Source organism: Grampus griseus (genome assembly GCF_964374135.1).
Source record: "Grampus griseus genome assembly, chromosome: 11".
Classification (NCBI taxonomy): Eukaryota; Metazoa; Chordata; class Mammalia; order Artiodactyla; family Delphinidae; genus Grampus; species Grampus griseus.
In genome coordinates, this window is record NC_139005.1 from 44452430 (window position 1) to 44464229 (window position 11800).

General features: G+C 55.1%; 2 protein-coding genes across 8 annotated transcripts; both read left to right on the forward strand.

Annotated features, from left to right (window-relative positions):
* Positions 1-40: 40 nt before the first annotated feature.
* Positions 41-6038, forward strand: NABP2 (nucleic acid binding protein 2). Of its 7 annotated transcripts, none has more exons than XM_082664986.1 (7): positions 41-77; positions 2115-2216; positions 2622-2760; positions 2867-2938; positions 3115-3196; positions 3291-3354; positions 5505-6038. In XM_082664986.1, the coding sequence occupies exons 2-7, from the start codon at positions 2138-2140 to the stop codon at positions 5702-5704; spliced, it is 636 nt and encodes a 211-aa protein (XP_082521112.1). In that variant the 5' UTR covers positions 41-77; positions 2115-2137; the 3' UTR covers positions 5705-6038. The 7 variants fall into 7 exon arrangements, with proteins under 7 accessions (XP_082521112.1, XP_082521109.1, XP_082521113.1 ...); XM_082664983.1 differs by lacking the exon at positions 41-77 and adding an exon at positions 106-358; XM_082664987.1 differs by lacking the exon at positions 41-77 and adding an exon at positions 557-706.
* Positions 6039-6249: 211 nt separating this feature from the next.
* SLC39A5 (solute carrier family 39 member 5) lies at positions 6250-11798 on the forward strand. Its single transcript, XM_082666318.1, has 12 exons — positions 6250-6295; positions 6989-7058; positions 7360-7714; positions 7920-8103; positions 9131-9293; positions 9452-9621; positions 9850-9990; positions 10370-10466; positions 10554-10724; positions 10927-11007; positions 11145-11335; positions 11562-11798. The coding sequence occupies exons 3-12, from the start codon at positions 7431-7433 to the stop codon at positions 11703-11705; spliced, it is 1626 nt and encodes a 541-aa protein (XP_082522444.1). The 5' UTR covers positions 6250-6295; positions 6989-7058; positions 7360-7430; the 3' UTR covers positions 11706-11798.
* Positions 11799-11800: the final 2 nt, after the last annotated feature.

The following is an 11800-nucleotide window of genomic DNA, read 5'->3' on the forward strand; positions in this document are numbered from 1 at the left end:
CTAGCGGAAGCTCGTCACCAAACTCCGCCTCTTTGTTTAACTCAGCCCCGAACTAGAAGCCACAAGCGGCCAACGAGGTGAGTGGAAGGCTAGCCAGGCCTCCGCTCTAGAACGGAAGTCTTTATGGTCCCAGCGAGAACTAGATAGCCATTTGGGAGGGAGAGCTCTATGTTCTTCCCAGCGTGAGCGTCAGCGGCAGAGCTGGAGGCCGACTCTCCCGGAGCGCGAGACTTCGCTTTGGAGGGGTGCACGTGTTCGTGCCCTAAAGCTGATGCGGCTTGCTGCGAGATCGTCTCTAGGAGGCTGGCCTGCAGTGACCTGCCGTCTCCTCGGTCCCTCTCCCGTTTCCAGAGCTGTGGTCAGCATCCCGGAGCCTCCCGATCTTATGACTCATGGTCATGGGAGTGGATATGTAGTCAACAAGGCGACCACGGGGTGGGGAATGGGGGAGTGTCTGACCGGACAACTTTGATCTAGGGTTGCCCGCCTCTCTCCCAGTCGCACTCCTGACGTCTTTACGTCGGCCATCCAAACACTTGTACAGTTCCCTGAAACACCTAACGGGAGAGGAGGGAGATAAAATGTCCCTCTTCCCGGGTTGTGGTTTGATTTCCTTAGGGTACAGCACCATGGCTGGGGGTGTGGGCGGGAGAGAACTTGAGCTCCGAGGAAAGTCAAGGTGGACCCTAAAGCCCTCTAGGAGAAGGTAAGGGATTGATTAAGCAAACCAAGGCATTGCAATTACATGGCCTCTTAGGCTAATCTGATAGTAAGCAGTATTTGATATGGATATTCGCCAAGCAAATGGTAATGCACATGTACGTATATTGTTTATATATAATTGGTCTATAGACAACATTACAGAGCTAGCTGCCTTTTGTTGACTATGTAACAAGTCTCAAAGGGAACTAAAGTTTCGGGCCTCTTTTCAGTCTCTGAGGGGACCCTGAGATCTAGTGAGATAAGTGCATTAGGAACAGGTGCCTTTCAAACTGTGAGAGTCTAATGCAAATGTTGCTTTCGGTGCCCCAGATTCCATTACTTCCAAAGGGGGAGGGGGTGAGTCTGCCTGTTGTCTGTCTCTGCTGTGAATGCTGCTTTTTCCAGAGATCTTGACCAAGCTGGATAGTGCATTAAAGTTGAGGACCCCAAATCAGGAATAAAGATGAGAGTTAAAGCAGTTGGAGAAGAGGAGGAAACTTCCTGCTGTGTGCTAGACACAGCTTCTTATATAACTTCTTTTTCTCGTCTGCAAAATGAAATCACATATTGAAGAACTGTCGAGAAAAGAAGTGATGAGCCGGGTTTCATACTTTTGTCCGCCGGATTCCAAAAACCTTTGGTTCTTTTTCCACTGGGTCACGTCTAGGAGAAACAAATCTTAGTGCATTCTCCTAGTCAAGTGGAGGAAAATTGGTACCTGAGACGCCCCCTGGTGGTCCACGTGTTTTCTTGCGCAGCCAACCCTCTCCCGGGCTCCTTTAATACCTAAAATCCCACCCGCTTCGCGGCGCGTGAATCTCGGATCGCGATTGGCCGGGTGGGGACTGGAGGCGGGACGCGGGGGGGGCGGTGCTGATTGGCTGGAGGAGGCCCGCCGGGGGAACCTTCCGGGAATGTTCGCACTCCAGCGTTCCATTGGTCCGCATCCGGCGGCGGCGGGGCCTTTGGCTCCCCCTGCGGGCGGCTCAGTGGGGTGCAGTGTACGGCGGGCAGGCTGGGTGGGTAGTGGGCTGCGGGTCGGGGAGAGGTTGCACCGAGTCCCCGGTTGTCCAGATGAGGGTTCGGGAGGGTTTGACGAGTGAGATTCCATTCCTTGGCTCCGCACCAGGTTTCCTGCCCCCGTGTGCGTCGGCTTCTCTACTTCGGGGCTTGATACTGAAAGAGCATCCCGGGAGGGGGCTTCCAGCCCAGAAGCAGTCTATCCAGAGACACCCCCGAATTCTGATCTTGAAGTTGGAAGCCCCTGGGGAAGTTCGTTTCTACCCTTTTAGAAGAGTTAGAGGGTTTGAGGCTGCCTGACCCCAGCCTAGTGTGATAGGTAGGCCTTGCGAAGTGGACATGGGGGCGAAGGCTCCAAGCGTTGAACCTTCGTCCCCTTTTCCCCCTTCTAGTGGGGTGCTGAGGCTCGGGCAGCATGACGACGGAGACCTTCGTGAAGGATATCAAGCCCGGGCTCAAGAACCTGAACCTCATCTTCATTGTGCTGGAGACAGGTGGTTCTGCTGGCGCGGTGGGCCCCCTGCGCGCATTCTCGGGGTTGGGGGCCAGGAGGGGGGGAGCATCACCTCTGTTCTTAACTTGCACCCGGCACAGCAGGGCGCACCACAGGACTGCTCACGCCCAGTCTCCTCGCCCCCACCCGGAGAGTTCCAGTGTAGGGTAGATGGATGGAACGCTTGTCAGATCCAAGCCTCCAGTGCCTCTTGGGCCTCTTCCCACACGTGTGGGCCCTCTCCATGGTGCTGGCCCCTCCCTCACCTGCCCCAGGGATTTGACTTTGCCCTGTTTGTACACCTTTTTCCTCACTCCACCAATATCTAGACCTCATCCCTCTGATCACCACCACCCCCATTTATTTGACCATCCACCCCCTAACCCCATTGTTCTGTTCCCTCCAGGCCGAGTGACCAAGACAAAGGACGGGCACGAGGTTCGGACCTGCAAAGTGGCAGACAAAACTGGCAGCATCAATATCTCCGTCTGGGACGACGTGGGCAACCTGATCCAGCCTGGGGATATTATCCGGCTCACCAAAGGGTAAGCCATCAGGTGACTTCTGGCTATTCAAGGGCAGTAACGGGGTGGGGGGGCGGGGGGATTAACAGTCCCTGTAACTCGAATCCTGCTTTTTGTGACCCCACAGGTACGCTTCAGTGTTCAAAGGTTGTCTGACATTGTACACTGGCCGTGGGGGTGATCTTCAAAAGATTGGAGAGTAAGTGCTGTCTTGGAGCTGGGGATGTAGAAGCACCAGGCCAAGGAGAGAAGTTTGAGGTTTGCAAGGAGACAGCATAAGGGTGTGCATTCCCTGTCCTGTACCTGGACCTTTCTGAGGTTTCCAGAGTAGCCCAGAGGTTGGGCCTGAGGCTTTGCCACTTTCTCCCCTTGCAGATTCTGTATGGTTTATTCTGAGGTTCCTAACTTCAGTGAGCCAAATCCAGAATACAGTACCCAGCAGGCACCCAACAAGACGGTGAGTCCCATGGCTGTGATGTGTGGAAGGAGGGCAGGTCAGGCCAAGAAGCATGGTAGGGAGTAAGGTCTGAATGTGTCATTTGTGCCTTCAGGTGCAGAACGATAGCAGCCCTACGGCTCCCCAGCCTACCACCGGACCCCCCGCCACTTCTCCAGGTAAACCTGTTCCTTCCATCCACTGGCCCTCCTAGTTCTAATCTCCCCAGCCTGGAAAGATGCATTGCCCTCATCCCTTTTCCAGATCTCTCTTCTCTCAATATATCCTCTTGCACCCAATTCTCCCAGTTCTTTTGCAAGTCCCTGGGGTGAAAAGATTTGGGGCCATGTTTCTATCACTGATAGAGCTCCCTTTTGCCACTGCCACTCAAAGGCAAAAATGAGAGCAGTTTCTCCACAAAGACTGCCCTCTTTCATTCTAGCTTGTTCCTCTCTGCTTCTTCTCTGGCAGAACCTTGCCTTTGTTCCCCTTGCCTATTTTGATTCATTATCAGTTCTGATACACTGTTACTTACAGGACTCAGCATGGAGTCCACACTGCACAACTTTAAGCACTAAATAGTTCCCCTTTAGGTTTGCCACTTTCTTGAAAACTAAAGGCCCTGCTTCTAGGCCTTGGCCCTCAGGATTATGGTTCTTCCAACTCAGAAGCCCCTGCTTTTGGTCTCTTGAGGAATTTGGCTTACTGCAGATCATCAGCTTTTGATTAGAATCACTCACCAACATCATTTCCTTCGTCTCCTGGCTTCTCCTTAGGAACCTGGTTTTTATTGCTCTTTTCTCCTTCTGGGTCATCTCGCAGCTGACCCTACCACTCCTGGGTGTTTGTCTCTCTCTTGCCTCTGATCCATGCCTTATGTTTCTCCCTGTGACACTAGGCTTCAGGCTTCCTCTACCCTTCCTCAGTCTGTGTCTGCATCCCCAGTTACCATGGTTTCCAAAATTTTCTGTGTCAGAACCACTCAGGGTCACGGTGTTTTTTAGGAACACCGTGAAATAACAACATTTAATTCCACCACAAAAGAGTAGCATCCATGTTTTCAACTGAAAATATGACTATTACGTATTCTCAGGTCTCCATAACTCTATAATTTATAAAATTATTTTAAATAAGGTACACTTAAGCTTGTTTGTCCCTAATATTCATTTGCCAGATGTTTATTCACTTTGTCATCTGCTAACAGGTACAGAAGGTTTTAAAAAAACATGTGTGGCATAAAAATGATGACTTCCTACATACTCCTCACTTCTTCTGTGAATTAAGGAAGGGGCTTTATTCTTCCATTTTTGGCTGCAGATATCTTAGTCTGATGGAGCAGAAGGATTCAGCAGGGATATGGGTAGGGTTCATGACGCCCTATGTATGTGAGAGGCAGGCCTCTGCCTTCATTTAACAAGCATTTATAGATGAGGAATGCCAAGGAAAAAACATAGCACTTGCCTTGAGGAGCTTGCAGTCCATGAAAGGAATAGTCCCACAGACAACAGTTGTAACACACTGTGGTAAGTGTGGTGATAATGATTTGCACAGCTAAGGTAGTTCAAGGAAACCATCGAACACTGAAAATATACACAAAAATGTTGTCTGTTATTTTGGGGGTGTGAGAGTATGTATAATAGTTTTTTTGCTTACTCTGTGAGAGTATGTATAATAGTTTTTGTACTTATTCTTATTTCTGTTTTCCCAAGTGAACATGTATCATTGTGATACACACCACCACACTTTTTTCTTTCTTTCTTTTTTTTAAGATCCTTCTTACATTTTAAGATAGAAACTTCAGGCCCTTCCTTTCCCAATGCTTCTCCAGTCTTACAGTCACTTTTGGTCAAGGGTTCTTTTGTCGGTGGTCCTTGAGCCTAGAACTAAACAGCTATTTCTAGATCTGACTCCTAATGATACAGAGATGGATAAAAGAGAAAAAAAATATATCGGGAATTCCCCACAGTCCAGTGGTCAGGACTCCGCGCTTTCGCGGCTGAGGGCCCAGGTTCAATCTCTGGTTTGGGGAACTAAGATTCCACAAGCTGCGTGGCGCAGCCAAAAAAAAAAAAAACACAATTAAAAACAAAAAAGGAAGAAAAAATATCATACGACAGTTCATGCAGCAACTGCCAAAATGATGATTGCATCTTTTGGGGCCCCATTCCTACAACTCACATCCTTTGCACTTGGTCCCACAGCATCAGTGTGCAGCTGTGCTCGGTGGAGACTGTGCTGCCTGCTGGGGCTGGAGGCAGGCCTTGGGGATGGATGCCTGCCTACCTTAGTTCTCTAATTCCGGTTTTTCTTCCCCTTCTCCCACAACTAGCCTCTGAGAGCCAGAACGGGAATGGACTGAGCACCCCACCAGGTCCTGGTGGTGGCCCACACCCCCCTCACACTCCCCCCCACCCCCCCACCCCCCGAATTACCCGAAGCCAGCCCAACCACACGCCTGCCGGCCCTCCTGGCCCCTCCAGCAGCCCTGTCAGTAATGGCAAAGAAACCCGGAGGAGCAGCAAGAGATAGCAAGACATTATTCCTCCCTGCCACCAGCCATAACCCAGGTGTCTGCTAGAGAACACAGCTTTCTACTGGGCTGCTGGCTTTTGGGGGCAGGGGGTGTGTAGGAGTATTTTAGCCACTAAACTTCACTGGAGGGGTGGTGAGCAGTGGCCTTATCCGCCCTCAGCCCATAGTCCCCTCCTTGTCAGCTGAAGCGGCCTGTCCCCTGGGAGTCCGGGCCCTCTGCCTCCCCGCCTTCCTCTTTAGAAATGACGGTTACAGTCTGATCCTTGGGTCTGTGATGTGGAAGTTTAATTGAATTCCTCCTTCCTAATAAATGTTACCACTCTGTACTGGACTTCTTTGCTCTTTGTGGGAAAATGAAGAGGTCGGCAGCTGGGCATTTGGGAGAGTGGGGTGTCCCTAGGAGGTGGAGGGGAGATAGGTTACAGGCAAGGCCCGGGCAAAGGAGGCCTGCCCCTTTAAGGTAGTGCCCCTCCCCTGCCCCCTCCCTGCCGGTGACCCTTGTCCGCCTGCCTGCCTACCCCCCACAGCTGGAACCAAGAAGACTGTGTCCCCCTTCCTCTGGGCGTCCTTCCTGTTTCCTGCTGTCAGGTAATGCCGACCTCGACCCCCTGGGCCGGTCACCCCAGTCAGACTGTGCTCCCCAACCTTAAGCCAGGTCAGACATCTGAGAAGGCACAGATACTCCTTTCCTCTTCCCACCAGAGCGTCCCCTCTCGTGGTCATAGATTCCCAGAGGTCTGGCTCTTACTCTTCTGGGATGAGGAAGTGCTAAAAACAATTTCTTCCCCACGCATCTGGGGTTGCCACTTATCTGCCTCTTTACCCTCCTCTCCAGCTTAGGGACACCTGGGTCCAACCTTCCCAGGGAATGTGGGGATGGGGGTTGGAGATGAATGAAACCCGATGCCATATGTAAGGTAGGTGAGGTGGGAGTGTAGGCAGGGAGAGGCTAAGACGGTACCACCTGGGTTGGGGTGTAAATTATTTAGAAGAAAAGCCCAGGCCCTGGTTCTCCTTGGCCATGTGGCTTTTTCAGGGGCAGAGGGTGGCCCCTCCCTACTCAGGGGCCCAGCCAAGACTGACCTTTGACCCCCACCCCAGAGACCAGTGAACCATTAACTCTCCTCTGATGTAAGCCTTCCCACACTGGCACCTCCCTGGCCCCGCCCCCAGGCAGGTGGGCTAGGAGTGGGGGCTTGTCCATCCCAGCCCTCTATCTGACATGGCCTCCGATCTACCTGGGCAGCTGGAGGCTGAGCCTGGCTCCCCTCCACAACCCAGGAACCTCTAAGTGTCCACAGCGAGGCCTCATGGGGACCTGAGGTGACGGCTCTCACACTGCCAGTTGGGGGTGAGGCCCTGGGGATTGAGGGGGGATAGAGAGGTGGGGTGAGGTTGAGGGGTGGGGTCTGGGGGTAGGGGAGGGACAGGGACAGGTCAGCTCTGGATCAGGTGAGGGGAGTGTTCTGGTTCAGGGAAGGTGTTCTAGGAACTGGGAAGCAAGAGGCTGCTCAGAAGGAGGCAAGGGGGAGGAAGGAAGGAGGCTGCCGCTGCAGCGTTCGAGGAGGGGGCGGTGTGAGGAGTGCAGGCTCCCCGGGCCCTGGGCTGGACAGCAGGGCAGGAGCCCCAGCCCCTCCTCCTTGTTCTTCCAGGGCACGGTCCTCAGAATGTTCCTGGAGGAGTAGAAGCCGGAACCAGAGCCTCTAACCCTGTCCCCCCGATAATGGGGCCCCCAGTGAGTCATCTGCTGGCTGGCCTGTGTGTGTGGGTGGCCTTGGGCTGGGTAGGGGGCTCAGCCCCCTACCTGGGCCCTGCTGAGCAGGAGCAGAACCATTACCTGGCCCAGCTGTTTGGCCTGTATGGGGAGAATGGGACGCTGACTGCAGGGGGCCTAGCGAGGCTTCTCCACAGCCTGGGGCTAGGCCGAGTTCAGGCCCTCCACCTGGGACACCACGGGCCTCCAGCTGGTCAGGCTACACCCCCAGCTGGAGACAATTCCACGCACAGGTACTAACCCCTCTCCCCACCCCAAAATGTCACACCCCAGCTCTTCTCAGTACTTGGATCAGTCTCCTCCGGTTGCCTAGCTCTGGCTTCCTAAAATCAGATTCCTGGAATTACAGATTTTTCAGAACCTGATTCGTTACATCCTTTCACAGCCCCTTTCTGAGAGAACATGAGTAAGTCTGACTTTGTTATCCATCCACTCTAGGCCCCAGGACCCCGAGCTGAGTGTGGACATCTGGGCAGGGCTGCCCCTGCACCCCCCTGGATGGGGTGACCTGGAGGAGACCGAGGCCCCAGCACCACCCCATGGGCCAGCCCCATCGGGCCTGGGCCTCTTTCACAGGCTTCTGCTGCTGGACCATTCACTGGCTGACCATCTGAATGAGGATGTGAGTCTGATGATCTGTAGCGAGGGAAAAGGAGCCATGGCATTTAGATGGCCTGAAATGTTTAAAAAGTCAGTCATTTGGGGATTCCCTGGTGGCACAGTGGTTGAGAGTCTGCCTGCTGATGCAGGGGATGCGGGTTCGTGACCTGTTCCGGGAAGATCCCACATGCCGCGGAGCGGCTGGGCCCATGAGCCATGGCCGCTGGGCCTGCGCGTCTGGAGCCTGTGCTCCACAACGGGAGAGGCCACGACAGTGAGAGGCCCGCGTACCACACCAAAAAAAGTCATTTTAAATGGTTACTTAAAAAAAAATCCAGGTGTGATCTTAGGGTATGTTATTCCAGTAGTGAAATATGTCTCCTCTGGGCTCAGAGTAGATAAACCCATACCCCAAGCTCCAAGACTTGGTTTAGGGGCCACACTTGGCAAAGCAGAGAATTCAGAGAAGCAGCCCAGGGTAGCCTCTGGGGCTGGTTATCTGGAGAACGCGGCCTGCAGGCGGCAGATGGCTGTCTTCATCCAGAAAGTCGGTGAACTTGTTCCATGTACACCAGAGGGCAGCCAAAGCCAACCTGAAACAGGCCTGGTGAGGTGAGCACTCCATCCCAGGAAGCATTCCAGCCAAGGCTGGTTGAACGTGTGACAGGGCTGCTGAGAGGACGGCAGCATGGCATTTTAGGTTCTTTTCCCTTCTAAGATTCTGCAATGGAGGGCTCTAGTTGTCCAACCAATTCTATCACCAAATTCATGAGACATCAGGGGCTTGGGAGGGAGGGAGATGATGGCGATGTTCACTAGCACCCAATCTGTACCGAACTGAATGTTTGCGTTGGTTTGAATATTCACGAATAATTAACACACACTGATTATACCTAACTGTCCCGAGTCCCTGATGCACCTGCCAGTGTGAGCAAAGGGGACCCTGGGAGAGACCCAGGAGCCCATGCAATGGAAGGGCAGACATTAAAGATCTGAGTCACAGTTCTCAGCAATTCCCCAATGTGTGACCTCCAACTCCACTTCCCTAGTGTCTGAATGGCTCCCAGCTGCTGGTCAATTTTGGCTTGAGCCCTGCTGCTCCTCTGACCCCTCGTCAGTTTGCTCTGCTGTGTCCAGCCCTGCTTTATCAGATTGACAGCCGTGTCTGCATCCGGGCCCCAGCTCCAACACCCCCAGGGGATCTGCTATCTGGTCAGTAGGGGAGAGCAAGTGGTGGGGCACCTGAATCCTGTCGGGAGTGGGGCTCAAGCCAAGAAAGGGGGTTCGTTGGGGTCCCGCCTCCCCTTGCAGCATTCCCTTTAAGGCCTCCCTTTCAGCCGTGCCTAACTTCAGCCCCTGATTCTCCCCAGCCCTGGTTCATAGTGCCCTGGCGGTCCTGCTGCTCAGCCTGCCTGCTCCCCTCTCCTTGCTGCTGCTGCGGCTCCTGGGACCTCATCTGTTGCAGCCCCTGCTGGGCTTCCTGGGGGCCCTGGCCGTGGGCACTCTTTGTGGGGACGCCCTGCTACACCTGCTGCCACATGTACGTGAAGCCCCTTTCCTGTCCCACTGCCCTAGGGGTGGACAGCCTCCATGGAGCCAGTGTGTTCCCAGTCATAGGACATCCTCTCTCCCACCCCAGCTTCAGCCCACAGCTGCCTTCTAGTAGAGCGTATGAGTGAAGGCTCACCACCTCTCTCCACCGTCTCAGGAGGGGGATGCTGTCGGGTGCAGGTGCTTCCAGAGTCTGCCCTGACCGCCTCTCTGTCAGGCGCAAGGAGGGCAGCATGCTGGACCTGGCGGGCAGCCAGAGGAGGACCTGGGACCAGGACTGTCGGTGCTTGGTGGTCTCTTTCTTCTCTTCGTCCTGGAGAACATGCTAGGGCTTTTGCGGCGACGAGGGCTCAAGCCAGTGAGTGACACCCTTTTGTCTTCTTCCTGCCGAGACCAGAGTCCTAGCCAAGAACTGGCCACTCAAGCCAGGAGGTGAGGGGCCAAGTGCGCTCCTGGCTCTGACGTTTGCTTGACTGTGCAGGACCTGACAGCTAACAGGGAGTGGGTTGGGGCTCCTCAGCATAGACCCGGGACTTCCGGCCAAACGGCCTCCTCTCCTGAGTTCAAGTCAACAAGAAACAGAGAGGTGCCAGCCTGGGAAGAGAGCAGAGGCCAGAGAACATCCCCAAGTGGCAGAGATGGGACCAGGTGTTCACCTTCCCTGCTGGCAGCCTGACCGCTCCTTAGCCCCCAGCTCTGCTGCCTCCTCCCTCAGGAGGGACACCCTCCCATTTCAGAGGTGCTGCCAGCGAAAAAGAAAGGATCTCAGAACTCCAAACCTGGACCCAGAGGATGGCAGTGGGATGGTGCTTCGGCCCCTGCAGGCAGTTCCAGGTGACCGGTGGAGGACATGAAGAGCGGGCCCTGGCTCCCAGCTCTCACTCGCAGCCACCAACACGGCTCTTTTCCTCCTTCCCACAGAGCCAGGGGCTCAGGGCCAGAGGGAGCAGGACAGCCAGCCCCCAGCAGTCCTGGCCCCTCCTGGGCGCCAAGGCCACAGTCATGGATGTCAGGGTAGCGGTGGCACCAATATCACGTGGATGGTCCTCCTGGGGGATGGTCTGCACAACTTCACTGATGGGCTGGCCATAGGTGTGAGGCGGGGGAGGGAGGGAGGGGAAGGACGGGGGAGGGAGGGAGAGGGTAGGCCTCCTAGTTACTGGATGGGGCAGGGAGAGAGCTACCATGTGGGGGGCGGGCGGGGAATGGGAGGACCACAGAGGGAATGCAGGCCCCAGCCTCCTCCGGGGAGAGCTTCCTTCCAGACTGACCACCTCCCATCCTGCCCACCCAGGCGCTGCCTTCTCTGATGGCTTCTCCAGTGGCCTCAGCACTACCATAGCAGTCTTCTGCCACGAGCTGCCCCATGAACTGGGTAGGAATGGCAGGAGCGGAGTGGGGTCGACTCCAGAAAGGAGAGACTTCCAAGGGGTGGAACTTGGAGGCTGGCGGTGACGTGGGTGAGGGGCAGCCCTGGCGTACTCCCTCCTACCCTGTTCTCTCTCCCCACAGGTGACTTCGCGATGCTGCTCCAGGCAGGGCTGCCCTTCCGGCGGCTGCTGCTGCTGAGCCTGGTGTCTGGAGTCCTGGGACTGGGGGGTGCAGCCCTGGGGGTGGGGCTCAGTTTGGGCCCTGTCCCCCTCACGCCCTGGGTGTTTGGGGTCACTGCCGGGGTCTTCCTCTACGTGGCCCTTGTGGACATGGTGAGGTGTGGGGTAGTGCGGAGAAACCAAGGGAAGCGGGGTGGGTGTAGAGGAGAGGGAAGTATCAGTCCCACTGCTTCCCCCTTGGCCCCCCAGAAGGGTGGCTGGACTACATGAGAAACCGGGGTGTGGAAGAGCTTGGGTGGGGGAGAGCTGCTGACATCTCCCTCTCCTGTTTTAGGAGCAGAGACAAGGCCAGGATCCTGATGTTGTTATTTTCTTTCAGCTACCAGCCCTGCTTCGTCCACCTGGGCCCCTCCCTACGCTCCATGTGCTACTGCAGGGGCTGGGGCTGCTGCTGGGGGGTGGCCTCATGCTCACCATAGCCCTGCTGGAGGAGCAGCTGTGGCCTCTGGTCTCTGATGGCTGATGGGGGCCAGTGGAAAGGCGTCCAGGTTGCCCTTCCTTCCCCCCAACCACAGGAATGGAGGCGGGACACAGGGCCAGTAGGAGCAACAGGATTTT